General features: G+C 32.2%; 8 protein-coding genes across 8 annotated transcripts; 3 read left to right on the top strand and 5 right to left on the bottom strand.

The window, feature by feature from the left end:
• Positions 1–355: 355 nt before the first annotated feature.
• Positions 356–2,383, top strand: TBLA0E03820 (uncharacterized protein; the record flags this gene model as incomplete). Its single annotated transcript, XM_004180907.1, has 1 exon — positions 356–2,383. The coding sequence occupies one exon, from the start codon at positions 356–358 to the stop codon at positions 2,381–2,383; it is 2,028 nt and encodes a 675-aa protein (XP_004180955.1).
• Positions 2,384–3,127: 744 nt separating this feature from the next.
• On the top strand, positions 3,128–4,360 carry YDJ1 (type I HSP40 co-chaperone YDJ1; the record flags this gene model as incomplete). The annotated part of the gene is made up of 1 exon (XM_004180906.1): positions 3,128–4,360. The coding sequence occupies one exon, from the start codon at positions 3,128–3,130 to the stop codon at positions 4,358–4,360; it is 1,233 nt and encodes a 410-aa protein (XP_004180954.1).
• Positions 4,361–5,110: 750 nt separating this feature from the next.
• TBLA0E03800 (MFS transporter) lies at positions 5,111–6,937 on the bottom strand (the record flags this gene model as incomplete). Its single annotated transcript, XM_004180905.1, has 1 exon — positions 5,111–6,937. The coding sequence occupies one exon, from the start codon at positions 6,935–6,937 to the stop codon at positions 5,111–5,113; it is 1,827 nt and encodes a 608-aa protein (XP_004180953.1).
• An 884-nt stretch (positions 6,938–7,821) lies between these two features.
• Positions 7,822–9,474, bottom strand: TBLA0E03790 (MFS transporter; the record flags this gene model as incomplete). The annotated part of the gene is made up of 1 exon (XM_004180904.1): positions 7,822–9,474. One exon carries the CDS (start codon positions 9,472–9,474, stop codon positions 7,822–7,824), a length of 1,653 nt encoding a protein of 550 aa, XP_004180952.1.
• Positions 9,475–10,847: 1,373 nt separating this feature from the next.
• Positions 10,848–12,107, bottom strand: TBLA0E03780 (SUN domain-containing protein; the record flags this gene model as incomplete). Its single annotated transcript, XM_004180903.1, has 1 exon — positions 10,848–12,107. One exon carries the CDS (start codon positions 12,105–12,107, stop codon positions 10,848–10,850), a length of 1,260 nt encoding a protein of 419 aa, XP_004180951.1.
• Positions 12,108–14,930: 2,823 nt separating this feature from the next.
• On the bottom strand, positions 14,931–17,987 carry KGD1 (alpha-ketoglutarate dehydrogenase KGD1; the record flags this gene model as incomplete). The annotated part of the gene is made up of 1 exon (XM_004180902.1): positions 14,931–17,987. One exon carries the CDS (start codon positions 17,985–17,987, stop codon positions 14,931–14,933), a length of 3,057 nt encoding a protein of 1,018 aa, XP_004180950.1.
• Positions 17,988–19,488: 1,501 nt separating this feature from the next.
• Positions 19,489–20,064, bottom strand: RPL9B (60S ribosomal protein uL6; the record flags this gene model as incomplete). The annotated part of the gene is made up of 1 exon (XM_004180901.1): positions 19,489–20,064. One exon carries the CDS (start codon positions 20,062–20,064, stop codon positions 19,489–19,491), a length of 576 nt encoding a protein of 191 aa, XP_004180949.1.
• Positions 20,065–20,865: 801 nt separating this feature from the next.
• On the top strand, positions 20,866–21,513 carry RRT14 (Rrt14p; the record flags this gene model as incomplete). The annotated part of the gene is made up of 1 exon (XM_004180900.1): positions 20,866–21,513. One exon carries the CDS (start codon positions 20,866–20,868, stop codon positions 21,511–21,513), a length of 648 nt encoding a protein of 215 aa, XP_004180948.1.
• Positions 21,514–21,563: the final 50 nt, after the last annotated feature.

The raw sequence follows: 21,563 nt of genomic DNA, 5'->3' as shown, positions 1-21,563 counted from the left end.
TTTTAAATAGAGCGTTTAATTTCTTTTATTGCACTTTCTTTTCCTTAATTTGCCTTATCCTTATTTCTTCTTATGCATTTAGATTTCAACTCAATTTTTTGAATGAATCATATAGCTATTGCCAAAAACAATCATAAACCCCATTGTTCCAATTGTGCAAAGTCGTAATTTTAAACAATTAATTGTAGAATAAAACAAAGAATATTATAATAAAACTACAGAATATTAAAATACTGTAAAATTAATAAAAACTAATAAGAATAAGAAGAAAGAAAAGGTAAAAAAATATAAAAGAAAGCAAATAGAGTGTGAATTAAAATAGAGGTACTATTAACACTATTCTACTATTATATTGATGGAATTATTCCAACCAGATTTTACTTTGTTATCTCAAAATGATAATAACAACAATAATGTTTCTGAAAATAACAATAATAATAAAATCTTAGATTCTAATAATAAATTAGCAGGAATTATTGCTAGTAAAAATATTAAAAATAATAACTATAAATTAAATCAGAATGTAGTCATCAACAATAAAAATAATCCTGACAATACTACGATAGTAGATATAAAAAGAATTATCAATGATAAAGATTTGAAAAAAAATTCAATACCACTTCATCTTCATCATCTTCATCATAATCATAATGATATAAATTCTCCTACTAATGCATTAATAAAATCAGGCCCTATTTTACAACGCTCTATCCCTACTATATTTAAACCAAATTCTTCATCATCATCATCTTATTATTCAAATTATAATGGAACTGGGAATGGGAGTGAAATTGGGAATGTTAATATACTTAATAGTACTAATGCTATTGGAAACAATAGTTACAATATAAATAAAGTTACTAATTCTATAAATACAAATACAATTACAAAGACGTCATTATCTGTTTCATCTGCTTCTACTGCCTCTTCGGTATCATCTTCATCGTCAAAATTAAGACCAACTTCAAATTCAACTTCAAATTCATCGTTAAATAATCAATCGGATCAAATTAATAATCCATCTACTTCTTCAAATTCAAGTATAAAGAGTTCTGAAACAGATATTAACAATACAGGTAATATGTTTACCAAATCAATTTCTTCCGATGTAATTACTACTACTAATAATAATAATAATACTAATAATATGACTTTCCACAATGATTCTAACAATGTAAGACAGATTAGGAAAAAATGGAAAGAAATGGAAAACATTGCATTATTAAAAGTTTTATTGAATTATTCATATCTATTAAATTATGTAGAATTTTTCAAACCGATGAAAAATTTTTGGTTAAAAATATCTAAAGTGTTATTAATTGAATATTCTATTAAAAGAAATCCAAGACAATGTCATGATAGATTTAAAGTATTATATTTAAAATCATTTAAAATCAATAATTCTCCAATGAATAATTTATCTAGTCAATCACAATTTGATGAAACAGATAATCCTAATCATAATGATTCAACTACGATTTATAACAATGAATTAAATCATTTATTATTACAAATTAGGAAGACTTTTGGGTTTTCTAATGGTAATATTATTTTGAAAAATGTGCATTCGCATAAAAATATAAATAATGATTCGAGTAATAATAACGAACAACATGGTACAAACATAAATTCCTCGATGCTTGATCAAGATAATTCAAATATTAATACAGCATCAATGATTCAATGTGATAAGAAACAATATATGGATACAATGTTTCAATCTATTTATAATATTATTACAAATTTACAAAATCAAGTAGATATCTTAAAGAATCAAGTAGATCTTATGGATAAAAGATATACTGAACAAAATTTGATGTTTCAAAATATGTTTTTCCCTAATTCAAATATGAATCCTACAGCTAATGAAAATTTAAACGCATCATCGATAAATAATCAAAATTCAATAAACTTGCAACAACAGACGAGTCAAACACAATCAAATCAAACGCAATCAACTCAACCACAAAGTATCTCACAACAATTTAATACTTTTATGAATCAATATTCAAACATCAATTTCAACAACACCAATGTAAATACAGCAGTCAATGGGCAAAATACTAACCAAAGCAATAATATTATTTCCAGTCCTACAGCATACTCTCAAATACCAAGCGCATACCAATCAAATCACAATTCTTCCTTCTCTGCACAAAACCCCACTCCAAATATACCAACTATTTTATCAAGAAGTGTTAATCCTATTACAAACTCGCTTCATAAAAATACAATTTCAAGCAATCTATCTACTTCTTTACCCATTAGTTCGACTCTAAGAGCCCCAGACGTTATCATTCCCAATGTTCAAATACTTTCTACTAGCACAATAACAAAGATTGGCACTGAAGCTGAAAACGATGATCATAATAATAGTGAATAGAAATATTCTCCAATATACATAGTATATATACAGAGGTACACTCATACTCACACTCATAGCATATCCAATCACCATTACTTTAGCATTAGCATATCAAACGATGATCTTGTATATAGTCTCTTTTTTTAATACAACTTTATCATATTTCCATTGTTTATGCATATATATACATATATATATTGTTTTTATATACATGTGTATATATATATATATATTCTTGCATGTCACAAAATCTCAATGTACAATTTGTGTCGCAGATTTTGTGACGCCTCCGCATTTTTCCAATTTTGGTAAATTCTTATTTCCGTTCCGTTTTCCATTTTCCGTTGCAATTTCTTCACGATTCCACAACGTTCTACGAATTTCTCATCTTTCTTTCTTTTTCTTGACTTTTCTTATTCGTCAAATACCATTTTACCTCATCGTGAGTTTTTCACAAATTTTATTTTATTTACGATTTTACTTCTAGTAAAAAAAAAAAAAAATTCGATATAATATATCGCATTACAAATCATTTTAAACTTTTTTTTAGTTAATATTTCAGAATATTAAGCAAGTATATTAGTATATTACTTTTATAGATTTCGTTCCCCTTCCCCAATCCCAATTCCACGAATTTTTTACTCCCTCACTCCCCTCCTATAATAAGATCCGTTCAAGTTGTTTAATTCATCTAATTCGACCTCATCTTCTAATAGTAATAATCAATCAACTAATAATAATACCAATAGTAAACGTCAAAAAATGGTCAAGGATACTAAGTTTTATGATATTCTAGGTGTTTCTCCTACTGCTTCTGAATCTGAAATTAAGAAAGGTTATAGAAAAGCTGCTTTAAAATACCATCCAGATAAGAATCCAACTGCAGAAGCTGCTGAAAAATTTAAAGAATGTTCTGCTGCTTATGAAGTGTTGTCCGATCCTGAAAAGAGAGATGTGTATGATCAATATGGTGAAGAAGGTTTGTCGAGTGGTGGTCCAGGTGGTCCAGGTGGTTTTGGTGGTTTTGGTGGTTTTGGTGATGATATTTTCTCCCAATTTTTTGGTGGTGGTGCTTCACAAAGACCAAGAGGTCCACAAAAGGGTAGAGATATCAAACATGAGATCGCTGCCACCTTGGAGGAACTGTATAAAGGTAGGACTGCCAAGTTGGCTTTGAACAAGCAAATCCTATGTAAATCTTGTGAAGGTCGTGGTGGTAAGGCTGATGCTGTGAAAAAATGTTCTAGTTGTGGTGGTCAAGGTATTAAATTCGTTACAAAACAAATGGGTCCGATGATTCAAAGATTCCAGACAGAATGTGATGTTTGTCATGGTACTGGTGATATCATCGATCCAAAAGGTCGTTGTAAGAGTTGTCATGGTAAGAAAATCGCTAATGAAAGAAAAATTTTGGAAGTTAAGATTGAACCAGGTATGAAAGATGGTCAAAGAATCGTTTTCAAGGGAGAATCAGATCAAGCTCCTGATATTATCCCAGGTGATGTCGTCTTTGTCGTTAATGAAAAACCACATAAGCATTTCCAAAGATCTGGTAATGATCTAGTATACTTGGCTGAAATCGACTTATTAACTGCTATTGCTGGTGGTGAATTTGCTCTTGAACATGTCTCTGGTGAATGGTTAAAAATTGCCATTGTCGCAGGTGAAGTTATTGCTCCAGGTGCTAAGAAAGTCATTGAAGGTAAAGGTATGCCAATTCTTAAATATGGTGGTTATGGCAACTTGATTATTCAATTTAATATTAAATTCCCAGAAAACCACTTCACTGATGAAAGCAATCTAAAGAAATTAGAAGAAATCTTACCACCAAGAAATAAAGTTACAATCCCAGCTAAAGCTGAAGTTGAAGAATGTGTATTAGCTGATTATGATCCTGCTAAATATAGAACAAGTAATGGTAGAGGTCAAAGTTATGACTCTGACGATGAAGATGCTCATGGTGGTGCTGAAGGTGTCCAATGTGCTTCTCAATGATTTAAAAATCTGGGTTTCGAACGATTAGAATTAAGAAAAAAAAAGATGAATAATTATATTTATAATATATTGCTTTGGCTAGCTGATTAATTTATCAATAATATTAAACTGATCTTTCTAGTGAAAAAAAAAATTAAAAATAAAAAACCGATAAACTAATAAAGTACTATAGGGGTGGATCTTAATTTGGAAAGATTCCTTATAAATGATGCAAGTTTTAAAACATAATAATACTTGGTTTGATAGAAACTTATTTTTGAATATATATTTTATTGTTGTTGTTTTGATTTTTTGGTTGTTTTTTTTCCTTTTTACTCATTCTTTCTCTATTAAAAAGATATTGTTAATTTGTCATGTTATTATTATTTTGCCACCCTCAAACAGCTACTTATATAATTATATTATGTCATATCACAAGTAATTTGATATATATAAAAACAAAGATTATATAAATTTATACAATTCTCTAAAGTTCTACACTCATTGTGTATATTATTATTATTCAATTTCAATTTGCTAATATCTATTATTCTCTTTTTTTTCTTCATTAGTAATTAATACCTATTTTTTTGAAAAATTCCATTAAAAAATCATGTTAAAAAAAGAAAATTCATAAATTATGCAGAAGTTCATTAATTATTAAAATAAGTAGTATGTGTAAAAATGATATATAATGTTGTAAATAAAAATAAGTTATTTGATTATGTAATGTTAAAGTGCCAATATAGTTCGTTTAAATGTCTTGGCTTATTATTTTAAAGAATGTTTATCGTATTGTTCTTGAATTGAAATGTTAGAATCTTCATCGTTTCCTAATGGTTCAATATGATCCATTTTCAATAATTTAGCATTTTCTAATTGTTTTTTGTGTGTTAATTGTTTACCCATACTAATTGGAATTAATAATAAGAATGCTGATAAACCAGTAATTGAAGTTAAAAAGGTGAAAACACCGCCATATGTCATATGTTTTACCATCTTAGTCAAGCAAGCAATGAAAATGGCTGATAAAGAGCATCTGAAAAGATTTAAACAACCAGTAGCAGTCGAGGCCTTTGAAGGGAATAAATCCACAATCAATGTAGTAGACATAGTTAAAATACAATTCGAAAATAATGAACCAAATCCACTCATACACAACACAGCAGCTAATGGAGCATGTACATCAACACACCAGCCAAAAGCACAAAACCCAGCACTACTGCAAACTAAAGTGGCTAAAGCAGGTTGCAATCTTGCCTTATAAATGTTAAAAGTATAAGTTGGATCATTTGTCATTAGATCTTCCACATACCTTATATTATTATTATTTTGCTTTAATAATTCTTTCCTTTGTTCTTCAAACCAAGCTTTATGAGCAGCTAATTTCTTTGAATATATCCAGTTTAAGTATCTCCCCGTGGTAACAACACTAATCATGGTACAAATACCAGAAGGTAAAAAGCAAACACCAATAATTGCCACATGTAGATGATAATCTTTAGCTAGTGCTGTAGTTAAAGCAGTTTGATGAGTAGTCCAAGTAGCATATTGTAGCCCAGCCACCAGTAATAAACAACAAACCTCTGCATCTTTCATGACAGAAAATGGGGCTAATAGATTCACTTTATTTTTCTTTTCTAAGGTAGAATATTCTGGTGAATCTAAATGTAATTTTCTTCTTACTGAAGGTAAAGTTAAAATTGGTGCTCTATTTAAATAACTTTTTGGAGTAATAGAACCGTTACCAGCAACTGTTCTCTTTGTCTCTGGTAAAACAATAATAGAGACTATTAAACATATACCGGAACCAATAACTAAAAACCAAAAGATAGATCTCCAACTCCATCTAGAAGAAAGACCAGCACCAATTAAAGCACCAAACGCAGTCCCTAGGACTTGAGTACCAGATACAAGGCCCATATATCCACCTCTTTCAGCCTTTGTTGTAACATCACCCATAATACCACTATTTACGGCAATAACCGGAGAAATCCCAGCTGCTTGTAAACATCTTAAACCAATTAATTGAGAATAATTAGTACAACGAGCCAAACCTATACAAGCACAAAAATATAAAACAATTGAAGAAAGAACCACTGGTCTTCTTCCTAACGAATCTGCCAGCCCCCCCATTAGAGTTGGTGATAATGCTTGGAAAATGAAATACACAACCACAGAAACATTCACTTGTTCTTCGGTAATATAGAACTCCTTTTCCATTACTGACAAGACTGGGTAATAAATAGAGCCTGCTATTGAAGAGAATAAGCCTGTAAATGCACATTGAATGACTAAGAATATTTTCTCCTTTCTACCAAATCTTGAATATGGAGGTTCGTCTAAAGTAGGCTCGTTATGTTGTCCCGATTTGGTCTTATATAATGAAGTTGTATCAATGGGTTCATCCAATTTATCAATTTCTACGGAATCTTGATCAAATGTAATTGGGTTATAAGAATCCATATCTGATTCTTCATCAGTTGGAATCAACCCATTATTTGAAAGAGAAATTTGCGAATGACTGTTCCAATTATCTTCCATTATAGAATTTTTTGAAAGTTTGTTATTATTATTTTCTAATAATTTGGAAACCATTTTAGAAAAAATAAAATTAAAAGTTATAGGATGTTTTTAAAGACAAAAAAACTTTGTTATATTTCTAAAGACATGTAATATGTGCGGATAGATATATTGTAATGGATATTGTAAAAATTGATGGTAATTGACATTAAGTATTAATGACTAATGAAATAATAAAAGAAATATGACTAGATGAAGATATAGCCATGCGTAACAATTTCCTGACACTATATATTTATACTCCTACTTTTTTTTTCTTTAAAATATTTTTTTTCTTCATCGTTTCTTTTTAGACGCTACATCATAGTCAAAAATAGGATAGATTTCCTAATGCGAAAATGTTGAAGTTTTTCCGGTAGAGAAATACTTGTAAGCCGAGGATTTGTATCTGAAAAAATATCGTTTCTTATTAGGTAAAGAATGTGGAATAATTGTGGAGTAAATCCTAGCACAGAGATAAAATTGTAGATCGAGTATATTGTATGTATATTGTATAGATGAATATATCTGGAAAAAAAAATGTAGTAGTGTGTATAAAGAAATAAAAAAAAAGCAATACTAGTAGTAATTCGTTCTGAAAAACGTATAATTGGATTAAAAACACAAGATTCATACAGTGGTTTGTTGGCTATCGTAAGAATCAGTGTGGAAAGCTTCTTGTTTTTCTAAACTTGATTGTACATTTGCCAAGCCCGAATCTATGTTTGCCAAGCTTGAATCTTCGTTAGTTAAGCTTGTCTTTTCTAATCTTGAACCTGAATCAGAGTTATCATTTGACGACGACTCTGGGTTATTTGTGTTCTCCAATTGAACTAATTTAGCATTTGCCAATTGTTTCTCATAAGTCAATTGTTTACCTAAATGGAGTAATAATATCAAGAAGAGAGCCGAGAATGCTATTAACCCTGATAAAAAGGAAAAACACCACCGTAGGACATATGGTTTACCATTCTTGTTAAACAAGCGATGAAGATGGCCGATAATGCACATCTGAAAAGGTTCAAACATCCTGTAGCTGTAGATGCCTTTGAAGGAAATAAATCTACCATTAATGTGGTAGACATTGTTAAAACACAATTAGCAAATAAGGAGCCAAATCCACTCATACACAACACAGCAGCCACTGGAGCATGTACGTCGATGCACCAACCAAAGGCACAAAATCCAGCACAACTACCAAATAAAGTTACAAAGGCAGGCTGTAATCTTGCACTGTAAAGGTTGAAAACATAAGTAGAATCCCTATGCATGATATCATAGACTAATTTTTCATCGTTATTGTTTTCACTTAATAACAGTTGTCTTTGTTTTTCATACCATATTTTATGTTTATTCAATTTTCTATTGTATAGCCAATTCAAATATCTTCCTGTTAATAAAACACTAACCATGGTACAAATCCCTGAAGGTAAGAAACATACACCAATAATTACCACTGAAAAATGGTAATCCTTTGCCAAAGCTGTTGTCAACGCGGTTTGATGAGTGGTCCAAGTTGCAAATTGAATACCAGCGACTAATAATATCAAAGAAATATCCCATTGCTTCATAACTGTGAATGGAGCCCATAAGCTTACTTTTGTACCTTTCTCAAGAGTGGAATAATCAGGAGAATTTAGATGTAATTTCCTTCTATAATAAGGTATAGCTAATAATGGTGATTTATTTAAATAACTCTTTGGAGTGATGGATCCATTACCTACTACAGTTCTTTTAGTTTCAGGCAAGATGAATAAAGATAATACTAGACAAACACCTGAACCAATAACTAAAAACCAAAAGATAGATCTCCACCCCCATCTCGAGAAAAGAGCAGCACCAATTAAAGCACCAAACGCAGTCCCTAGGACTTGAGTACCAGATACAAGGCCCATATATCCACCTCTTTCAGCCTTTGTTGTAACATCACCCATTAACCCACTATTAACAGCAATCACTGGTGAAATACCAGTTGCTTGTAAGCATCTTAAACCAATCAATTGCGAATAATTATTACAACAAGCTAACCCAATGCATGCACAGAAATAAAGGAAAACAGAAGTTATAATGACAGGTCTTCTCCCCAAAGAATCAGCAAGCCCCCCCATTAAAGTTGGTGAAACAGCTTGAAACACGTAATATACAACCACTGAGATATTAATTTGTTCTTCAGTAATATGGAATTTTACTTCCAAGACTGATAGAACAGGATAATAAATAGACCCAGCTAACGAGGAAAGTAAACCTGTGAAAGCACATTGAACCACCAAGAAGGCCTTTTCCTTCTTATCGAACCATGAATAAGGTGGAGAATCTATATCTGGTTCATCTCTGTTTTGTGATTTTGTCTTGTACATACCATTTGTTGTGTCATGATGATTTCCCTCTTCATCATCATCGTCATCTGTGGGTATTTCTATAGAATCCTTTTCGAAACTTACAGGATTATATGTAACTTGGTCGGATTCATCGAAATCCAATTGAGATGATACTTTTAAGTTAGCAATAGTATTTGTGGTGTTCTGTTGCTTTGTTGTATCGTCATTTTGCTTGTTTAAAATATTTACCAGCATTCCAAATAAATGCTAAAACGAATATTTGATTATGAATATATGATTATGAGTAAGAATATGAATATATGCTTACGTGTATGAATATGAATATTAATAAGTAGATATATGTATATATACATACACAAGAAGACCATACTGTTTGAATACGAAAATACGCGAGGTATACATGATATTGAAAAGTGGTTGTTTAAATACCATTTCAAATTAAGATTCACTCATTTAAATCTTACACCCATTAAACCATATCAATAAGAGGTGGTTATTCAAAGGTAAAAATTCTTGTCTCATGGTCATTCATCCATTATAATGGGGGGGGTAATTATTTCTAAGAACTTTTTGTAAGAACTATTGCTAGCAAAATATCTTAGGAGTCTGTCAATAGGAGATAACGAAGGCCTTATTTGAATAAATATTATAGGTAAATCATAAAATACTTTTTGATCATCTTTATTCTTGTAATCAAGCAAGCAAACAAGCAAACAAATGACAAATATGCTGTAGCGAAACTTCCCGGCCCCTTCTTTAGTTTCCCGAATGTTTCCGAATACCCTAAATAAGTTTCGAGCCAATGGAAAAGGAATCTGGAGAAGTTTTGGCGTTGCACGGAGATTCTCTGCAAAGCGGCTGTAAATCGGATTCTTTTGGGCACTAAGGAACGGCGGGGAGACTGACCATGAAGAATGTGGCGAAGAAGGGTGCGACATTCCCAAAGGGGTATGATGTACTAAGAGAGTTTTTCTGTTTCAGGAAAGAATGAGGATATTACATTATGGTACGGCGATAACCGGTGATATGAATGATTTCGGAGATAAGATATTATGTCGATCTAAAGCGAGATCGGAGTTTGCTTAGGAGAAATGATATCAACGGTGTTATCTTCACGTGAATTGTAAAGGGTCAGCAGATTGTAGATCATTAAGAAAAGGAATAAAGTTAATTATTTCACTATATATAATTATATTCTTTTTTTGTAAGCAATAAAGAATAGAAGAAAAAGTGATAGATAAGACAGATAAGTAAGGAAAGATACATAGCATAAGAATAATTATATATATAATATGATAGAAATCATAACAGTCCATTGATGTTGATGTATCCTTATCAATAATAATAGTACAGAGAGATATTTATCATAACAGAAGAAATTTTTTTTTTTGAAGAAAAAAAAGATAATACTTACCCTTGAGTTGCATACTTATTTTTTCCCTTTCACCTTTTTCTTAAATGTTTTTTAGAGGGTATTTTTCTTTCCATTTTAATTATAAAAGTCTAGCAAAAAAACAGAAAAAAAAAGTTTTCTTTTTTTTTTAATTTTGATAGGCAAAGTTTAATAAGTAAAAAAAAATAAAATATTAAAAAAATAATCTTGAAAATCAATTGTACAAGACGAAGTTGGCAACACCGTTAGTAACAGCAACGGTACAACCATCGCTGTTACCGTTGAAACTACCATTTTCGTAAGAACAATCGCCGTTTACGGTAGCACCTTCAGATGCGACAATCTTGACATTGAAATTCAAAGGAGATCTGTTGTTTGGATTTGGAATCAAAGATAGGTAAGTAATACCATTAGTGGAACCAGCACCAAAGTTCAATGGAGACCAATTACCAACACCAGATCCTGGGGTACCCCAAATACAACCATCTTCAACAGAAACACCAGCATTGTTAACGTAGTATTGAGCAGAAGTCTTTTGACCTCTCCACATGTAATAATTGTCTTCATCAACGACAGTCAATGGTAAAGATTGACCAGCTTCGACAAAGGATGGGATAACCATGTTTTCAGTACCAGGGTAATCGGTTCTACAGATGGCAACACCTTGATCTAATTCACTAACGATCATGGCGGAATCAGTACCCCATTCACATAAGTAATCGGCATCAGGGTTAGAACGGTATAAGTAACCATTCTTACATAATAACCCACCAACAGATCTACCATCGGCAGGTTGGTTGGATGGCCATTGAGTCTTGGACATACCTGGTTGACAAGCATAAGAACAATATGAACCTTCTTGGCAAGAACCACCAGTAGAAGTGTCAGCATTTTCAATACCAGACCAACCACCTTGGTTCATCCAATCAATTGGAATAACACCTTGACCAGATGGGAATTGGTCACATGGAATGGTACCATCTTGGAATTTTTCAGTTGGATTGGAGAAGGCAGATAAATCACCAAAGATGGAACCAGAGCCTGAAGAACTTGAAGAGGATTGAGCAACTGGAGTGGAAGCAACTTGAGAAGTAGCAACTGGAGTAGATGCAGCTTGAGTAGAAGTAGCTGAAGCAACAGTAGTTTCTTCTTGTTGAGCTTGAGCTTGTTCAGTGGTGGCCGGAGCTAAAGTAGTGGTGACTTTAGATTCAACAGCGGCAGTAGTGGCGGCTTGAGCAGCAGTAGCTTGACCTTGAACGACGTTTTCATTCAAGGCAACAACAGTTGGTTGAGCACCAGCTTCAGTGATTAAAGTGTTACCAAATTCATCGACAGTAACAGTTTCATAAACATATTGGATAGCAATAGCTCTCTTGTGGTTATGGCCGTTTAAAGTGGTACGTTTCTTGTGTGGCAAGGCAGAGACGACTGCGGAAGAGGCGGCAGCTAAAGTGACAACAGTAGAGAATTTCATTGTATTCTTGTTAATTAATAAAAAATTTTTAAAAAGTAAGAGTCAATTGTAAAAGTAGTAATTCAAGTTAAAAATTTTTTTTGTTTTTTGTAATTACGAGTAATTAAGGAAAGTATAGTAATAATAGTTTGGACTAAAGGAATGGATCGAAACGAGTAAATATCGTTGAAAAGTTTTGTTAGTAATTTTTATGAAAGTTTTATAAAGAGGATTAGATCCAATTGAGAGATAGCTTAATCTTTTTTTAGGGCAGATAGTTTGGTAATAATTAGTTATTAGATTGATCAGTTGCAAAGAGTAAGAAAGAAAGAGGAGAAAGAGAAGAAGAAGAAGAAGGTAGAAAAAGGGTTTTAATAAATAAGAGGAGAATTAAAAAAGAAAAATGAACCAAACATGATTTTTGAAATATCAAGAGGCAAAAAAAAAACAAATTTCAGGAACTGGTATAAATCAGAATCGAGTGCGAAAGTGAAAGAAGATAGAGATTTGGAAAAATGGATGATTAGTCGTTATATTTATTTGTTTTTTTTTAATTAATTTGAATCGTTTTAATTGTTTTAATTATGTTTTTTTCTTGCAAAAACAAAACAATGGTGAAAACAAAAAGGAAATTCAATTAAAAGCATTGGGCCAACCCTTTTTATCAATTAAACGAAGTGATTTAATCTTAAAACAGTTAAAGTTCATCATGAAGTGGAAATCCTTTCGAGATTGGAATAAACAAATCTCTTAAACAGGTTAAAGAATGAACCTGTCAAAACGCGAAAACCCATTTGAGGTTTTTTTTTCAAAACCAAGGTAACATTACCGAATTCGGACCGAATGCGCGAAATTTCTAACAGATGTTGTTGTTTTGCCTTTACGAAATTTCGCGATGTAGAGTGCCTGTGTTGTTTTGTTTTCCCGAATTCGGACCAGTTTCAGTGCCGAAAATGGAAACCAGACGGGAAATTTTTTTTCTGTACTTTTTAATTTTTCAATATAAGCAGGCCGAAAATCTCAGAACGAAAAAGCGTCCAAATTGGGAAATCTCTAATAACCAATGACGCGATGTTTATTGAAATTAATAAAGAGCCTAATTAAATAGACATTGGGTAATGATGTAAAAAAAGGTTTTAGATAGTAGTCAAAAGATAGGTAGAGATAGTCAATGTGCATTAGTCCAATGAAAAACAATCTTGTTGCATTTTCTTGGCGTGGATGGGTGGGAAAACCCAGCTTAATTAAAAAAAAAAAATAGAAATTAAAGCAATTAAAGCAATTAAAGCAATTAAAACAAATTCGAATAAAATTCTTTTCTAAATAAAATCATATATGGAAACTCAGCCAGTAAATCAAACTTAATAAAAAAAACTGGAACCAAACGGGTAAAAAAAAGGAAAAGCAACGTGGAAGGAAATATGAGAAATAAAAAGAAAAAAATCAAAATACATACGTAAAGGAGAGTTTAATAGTTGGAATAAATTATAGCAAATAGCAAATAATTAGAAAAAATAAAAGTATAGAAATAAAAGTAATTGATATAATCAAAGGAATGTAAATAGTTGGATAAATAGGATTTTTTTTTGTAGTTTTTTTACGGAAAGCTTTTTAACTTGATAAAAAGAAGATTTGAATATAAATTGTACGAGTAGACTATTATTTTTTTTGAGTTGATGATTTGTTCTAAATAAACACAAAAATAAATACAAATAGACAAGAATAACAACCAATAAGCAGTAGGCCTAAGTGACAGAAAAGATAGCCGCCAGAAAACTCAGATGTCAGAAACTTGAATTTCCCGATGCCTTATATACTCTTTGACGATGAGCTCCGCCAAAAGGAACAGCCGCACGTTGCTGCGGGGCTTCTCTGTCGCCTACGCGGTCGTCTCCGCCCTGTGATTGCCACATGCCACATCTGGCAACCCGGCGTTGCTATTGCCCGATTCGGAAGGTATGGGGCTGTTTTCAGATTCGGGAATGCTCATTGCCTCTTTGGGGTGGGAAATTTGTCATGTCAAAATTTACATCAAAAAAACAAATAAAACACAAAAAAAATACATCATAAAATTGTAAAATAAACTTGCAAAACAATACAAAACAATACAAAACACAGACGGACTCTGCTGGCGATACTTACCTTAGAGGTGAAATAAAAAGGTTATTGTAAGGTGATTGGAATAGAGCATTAGAGTTGGGTCTAATTATAGAATTAGAATGCCTTTTGATAGGAGTTGTAATTGTAATAACATTATGCTGGGTAGTTGAATAATTGGTAGTATCTTGTCAAAAATTTCAAAGGTGTTCAATAGTTCTTGAAATATATTTCTGTTCCTTGAATTTTTGTTATTGATGACGAGGTCCTTTCGCTACAGTTTACCTAATTTGGTAGTTAATACTGGCTCGGTTTATCGGATATAGTTCCTGCTAATTAACTGGAAATTAAGAAAAAATAAAAAAAATATATGACGATGAAGATATATACTAAAAATAAACTTTACTAAATAAAAATAAACTATACTAGACCCTGACAACAAACAAACCAAGCATTAATACAATAAAGTTTCTTAAATTTGATTATATATAATAAGAATACGTAGTGCGTAAAGATTTGAATAAATAGGAAAGGTTTTAAAGAAAAATAAATATAAATAGAGAATAGAGAGTAAATATCATATAGGATGTTAATCAAAAAATGTTGACATGAAGAAGGGAGGAAAATAAAATATATAAAAGTAATTACAATTATTATCATTATAAGGAGGGAAGGGAAGGAGGGAAGGGGGGTTGAATATCATTATTGTGGACATAGATGCACTAGGAATATCTTTTTCAGCTTTGATTAATCTTGTAAGAAAACATCTCTCAAAAAGGCATCTTCTTCAGCCAAATGTAATGGCTTATTACCTGCTGCAACAGCACCACTTGGGTTTCTACCACAGTATCTAATCTTGGCATCCTTATACTTGGCAGTCTCGTTCAAAACGGTTTGTAATCTTGGAGATGCATAAGACCAACCTCCCATATTCAATGGTTCTTCTTGACACCAAACAATTTCTTCCAAGTTTGGATAGCTATCTAGAGATTCACGTAATTGAGCAAATGGGAATGGATGTAATTCTTCAATCTTTAAGAATGCGGTAGCGGTATCTTTCAATTCTTGACGTCTCTTATGTAGTGCAGTATAAACTTGACCACTCATCAATACTAGACGTTTGGTTTCCTCTTTAGTACCAATACTCTTACCATGTTCTGCATCTTCGATAATCCATTGGAATCCACCATCTGTAAATTCACTCAACTTAGATCTGGCCAATGGATGACGCAACAATTGTTTGGAGAAGAATAATGCCAATGGTTTACGGAATTGACGATGTTGTTGTCTTCTCAAGATATGGAATAAATTGGCTGGAGTAGTTGGGTAGACGACTTGGAAGTTACAATCTTGATGTTGACGTTGTAATTTTTCAGGACTTGGGAAATATCTTGGATCTTCATTAGCCAATTGTAAGAATCTTTCCAATCTACCTGAAGAATGTTCAGGTCCCTGACCGTCATAACCATGTGGTAATGAAAGAACTAAACCGGAACGTTGTTTCCATTTTTGTTCACCACCAGCAATAAATTGATCTGTAATAACTTGAGCTGTATTGGCAAAATCACCAAATTGAGCTTCCCACATTACTAAATTATCTGGTGAAGTTAAGGAGTAACCATATTCAAAACCCATAACACCATATTCAGATAATGAAGAATTAGAAATAGTGAAATTGGCTTGACCATTAGATAAATGTTTCAATGGAGTATATGTTCTTTCCGAAATTTGGTCATGTAAGACTGCATGACGTTGTGAAAATGTACCTCTTTCTACATCTTCACCACTAACTCTAACATTATAACCTTCTAATAATAAGGAACCAAACGCTAGGGCTTCACCAGTAGACCAATCAATACCTTCACCAGTGGCAACAGTTTTACCTCTTGTAGTTAAAATTCTCTTTAAATTCTTATGAACTTCGAAATTTTCTGGCCATGATGAGATCTTGCCGGCAATCTTATCCAAAATATCCTTATCTACATTAGTTGGATATTGTGGTAGGATTTCAGTGGCTAATTCCTTTGGTGATTTAAATCCTTCCCATGCAGCAGTTAGCCATTCTCTTGAAGTTGGAGTATATTCTTTGGCTTTTTCAAAAGAATCTTCAAATAAGCCCCAAACCCATTTTCTATGTTCTTCAATAGCACTTTCAGTAAAGGATCCTTCTGCAATTAATTTTTCCTTATAAACATCGAAAACATTCTTTTGTTTAGAAATTCTTTGATACATTAATGGTTGAGTGAATGCAGGTTGATCAGTTTCATTATGACCATGTTTTCTCCAACCAACAATATCAATGATGGCATCTGAATGGAATGTGTTTCTCCATTCTGCTGCCAAGTTAAACACAAAAGTAACAGCCTCCACATCGTTGGCATTGACATGGAAAATTGGGGCATCAATAGCTTTGGCTAAATCAGATGGATATGGTGTGGATCTAGAGAATCTTGGATCAGTGGTAAACCCAATTTGGTTGTTGGTAATAACATGAATAGTACCACCTGTAGAATATTCAGGTAAGTTTTCAAATCCCATGGTTTCATAAACCACACCTTGGCCTGAAAAGGCAGCATCACCATGTAATAAAACACCAATAGCTTTAGTTTTGTTATCTAAATCATGCTTACTTTCCAAGATAGATCTTGTTCTACCCAAAACAACTGGATCTTGAGCTTCTAAATGAGATGGATTGGCAACTAATGATAAATTAACAAATTTACCAGAAGTGGTTGGTCTTTGATAATTCATACCCAAATGATATTTGACATCACCGGAACCTTCGTAAGCATTTTTGGCTGGACTGCTACCTTTAAATTCAGCAAAGATAGATTCATTTGGTTTACGAACCACATTGGATAAAACGTTCAATCTACCACGATGAGCCATACCAAGAACAACATCCTCGACACCCATTTCCACAGCACGATCAATCAAAGTCTTGATACCTGGAACTACAGCTTCTAAACCTTCTAACCCGAATCTCTTGTCATTGGGGAATTTGGTGGAAAGGAAACTTTCAAAAGATGTAGCCCAAGTTAATCTATCCAAAATTTGCTTCTTTTGTTCAATGGTATAGTTGTAAGGATTTGGGATTTCAATTCTTTCTCTTAGCCATTCACATTTTAACTTAGATGGGATATGTGTATATTCAATACCATAAGATTGACAATATAATTTTTCCAAATTAGCCACGATTTCTCTTAGAGTTAATTTAGTAGTACCATTCTTGGCATATCTTGGTAGGATACCAGGACCCAAAGTGATTTCTTGATCTAGATCCTTTTCGGTAAACCCGTAGTATTCAAGAGTCAATTCCTTGGGGACAGGCTTTGTAACATCATCAGCAAATGAAATACCCAATGGATCAATATGAGCTTTCAAATGACCTCTAACTTGATAAGCTCTACATAGCAATTGAACTTTCAAATGTGACATGACGTTTGAATTGACGTTTTGGCCAATTCCAGTGCCCAAAGGTACATCTTCATTACCAGTTGGGGTTCCCACCAAAGTAGGAGGAGCTTGGAAAGCCTGAGAAGCAGGAATGTTCAAATCAGACATATTTCTGAAGTAAGCATCCCAAGAAGAATGGACTGAAGTGGGATCATTCTTCCAATTTTCAAACATTTCTTCAATGTATGGAGCATTGCTTGTAGATAAGAAAGAATCTTGACCTATAGCATAATTTCTTCTTAAAGATGGTAAAGCGGCACCGAACAATTTCGAAGGTGTGCTTAGTTTAGAAGACAAAATTCTTTTAGAAACTTGTTTTGTAGATACTAGTGGAACAGCTCTTAACATTTTGATCTGAATTTTGTGATATTTTTAATTAATAAAATAAATTGTAGGTTTAAAATGATTTAAAAAAAAAAAAAATAGGGATGAGATGGTAGAGGGGCGTATAAATATAGGGAATATATAAAAGAAAAACCGTGACAGAAAAGGGGGGAAATTATAAGTTAGCCTTTCTAGTTCTATTGGTTATTTGACGATTGTGCTTTAATGTTATAGACTCTATGAAAACATAAATCCAGGGTACCTCTGTGGAGTATTTACTGTTTGATAGGAAGCTAGTTTCCTAATTAATTGAATATATTGTAATATGTGATTGAAAGTATGTGATTTTTTTTCTTTCTTCTTTCCAAGAAAAAAAGAAAAAACCTAAATATACAGGATATGATGATTAACTAACGTTTTAGTGGTAGAGTATGTATGTACCTTGGGGTAAACTATTTTGCTAAACTTGATCTAATAAAATGACTAGCTATGAAGTTTGTTTTATATACAACTTATAGAATAACATATCATTCCAACGTTTTACGATATGGGGTCACCCATCCCCTTGAGTCGATTTGCATGATACCACCACTAAGACCGAGTAACTTTTGAGCGAAAACTACTAAAGCCGGCCGTCGGAGTCGAGCGCGAGACTTTTGTTAAAAGAATATTTTTTTTTTTTAAAAAATCAGGTTCCTAATAATAAAAATTAAAAAACTAAATAGGCCTGGACAGATGGGGATACATATTTGGTAACAACAAGTTACTTAGTATTTTGCAAACTTATAGGCCAAGTATATAATCTGTCATTTTCAGAATATGTAAATGGATATTCTAAAAATATATGTTGCAAATGTAGGGAGGACTCCTTGTAAGATGTACCTGAAAAAAAAAAAAAGCGTGGGCAGTAGTAGTTTGTGTATATTCAAGACCGAGAAAAGAGATCTGGTGCAATTTGCCTGTGTAATATCCACTCGTTAGATTTGGTTGTCTAGGTGTGTGGGAATATAATTTCTTGTTGTGTATATCTTAGCCAATAACGGTTTGAGTTCGTGCTGTTTATGTGTTAGTTAAGGCAAGTGGAAAATTCGATTAAGTAAGGGATACCTTTTGGATTAAGATTCGACAAGTAGAAATACAGCAGAGGGATTGGATTGTTTGTTTATTCAAGAAAAAAGAACAAGACAAGAGCTTTAGAAAGCTTGCAGACAAAAGAAGAATTTTTAGTTTCAAACGTGAATTGTTATTACTTTAACAGGAAACACAATATGGCTCTTTATTGAATCGAGCACTAGTAGTGTTGCCAATTGTAGAACACCCGAGGATATTCTACTGGAAGAAGTAGCAAATGCTATTGGAAATAGCACTTGATACTTCTCTGAAGATATACATATGTATGTAAATATATAGATACATCTAGAAAGAAATTACATAAAAGAGAAGAGTGAAACTAATGTACAGGGAATTGAATTGTTTGTTTATTGGGAAATGCAAAGAGGAGAAAAAATTTAATACAGCTTAAAGCTTATAAATCTTCGACAATGTTACCCTTGGCGGAAACGTAGATACCATCCAAAAACTTTCTGATATCCTTGTTTCTGACACGACAGATTTGTTGGACGTCGGCAGCGTTTTGAGAGACATCTTCAACAGAGTTACCAGATAAGACCATTTCGTCCTTAACAGTGGTAGAGAATTCAATGGTAACACCCTTTCTGACTGGAACCAATCTAACCTTCTTGTCACCCAAGAAGTTTCTGATTTCGATGAATTTTTGGCCTTCCTTTTCAACGACGTTAACGTTGATTGGGAAATGCGCATAAACATATCTCATCTTGTACTTGTAACCCTTAGTGACACCGGTGATCAAGTTGTCAACTAAAGACTTGACAGTTCTTAAAGCAGCAACGTGCTTTCTGTCACCGTTGTGGACAGTGACCTTAATCAAATTCTTATCAACTTTGGTGAAAGTAACATCGATATGTTTTAGGTTCTTGACTAAAGTACCTCTTGGACCAGTAACTTTGATAACTCTAGCTTTGATGGCAACAGTGACGCCTTCTGGGATACTGATACTTTGTTCGGTTTGGATGTACTTCATTGTTGATTTAAATGATTTTGGTTAGAGATCTTACGAAAGAGGAATGGAAAGTAAATAATGTCAGAAAAAAAAAATATTTTTAAGCTTTCCAGAATATTTCAAATCTTTTTAGAAAATATGAAGCTTTTTATAGTTTTTTGAAATTTCACCGAAGCTATGAAAAATTTTTCACCGAAATTTTTTTATTCTATCAATAATGAAAAAATTCTGAAAAATTATAATAATGGCGTACTGAAATGGTAATATTGTATCACGTGTTATATGGAATATTTATCAGTCTCTTCAGTATCTATTTGCAATATCTGGGATAAATCTGGTAGTTTTATATAAAGAAATCCAAATTTAGCAAGTAGAAATTATAATTATTATTATTCTCCTTAAGCAACATATGAAAATTAGAGAATTTTAGAAGAAATACCGATGAGATAATGAGGAAGATCCAAGAGTAGAATACAATTCCTAGAGTACTATAGTTTGCTGCCTCTAGCATATCTAGCGGTTCATCTTTTCTTGTAATAAAACAATGGTAATAACTTCAATAGTTTTTTACCATAGGGTTAAAATTTCTTAACCCTCGCATATTTTACAAAAGGAAAAAAGAAAGAAAAAATTTAAAAAAAGAAGAAAATAAAGCGTTAATTATTTTTGAAAAATTTGAGATGAGCTATTCTTATGATAATAACTTGACCTAAAATATAAAATTGATTAGCTTTTCTTGAAAACATATAGCCATAATACATATATTGAACCATCATTTTAATAGTAGCTCGACAGAAATAACAAAAAATATCTTGTTGAATCATGACTACTTTTTCAAATTCATCACAATTACAAGCCAATAATGCATTAAATGGTATACTGTCAAAAGTTTTACCAGGATCATCAAAACTTACTACAACATCTTCTAAAAAATATAATAAAAAATTTAAAGGTTCTAAAGCTCAATTAATTAATAATACCTTAAAGAAGAGAGTAGAATTACAAAAAAGAGATGTCATAAAAATTAGAAAGAATGAAAGAAAATTAAGAAAGCAACAGATGAAATCAAAAAAATTAGAAAAGATGAATTTAGAGCAAATGGCTAAATTAGAAATATTAAAGAAACATCAAATGGAAAATTCTTTGACAACTGCAGAACAAAAATATTTGAATAAATTAGTAAGGAAAAATGAATCAAATTTGAAAAGTTGGGAACTGGATGAAGAAGACAAGGAGGAATTACAGGAATTACAAGATTATATTATTGGCAAAGTTTCTAAATCAAGTAAATTATCTAGACGCAAAGGGAAAGGTAATAAGAGACAAGTTAATGATGAACTTATTGCTACCATAGACGCTGATGATGGTTCAGATCGTGCATATCCTGGTCTAACTCCTGGTTTGGCTCCAGTTGATTTAAGTGATGAAGAAGACTCTAGTGAAGAAGAAGAGGATTTTGATGATGATTAGAAGCCTTTTAATACTGCCCAATACATTTGCGGATTATGCATACATAACGA

Source organism: Henningerozyma blattae, chromosome 5, assembly GCF_000315915.1.
Source record: "Henningerozyma blattae CBS 6284 chromosome 5, complete genome".
Lineage (NCBI taxonomy): Eukaryota > Fungi > Ascomycota > Saccharomycetes > Saccharomycetales > Saccharomycetaceae > Henningerozyma > Henningerozyma blattae.
The sequence above is the reverse complement of the archived record's forward strand: the minus strand, read 5'-3'. Positions and strand labels throughout refer to the sequence as shown.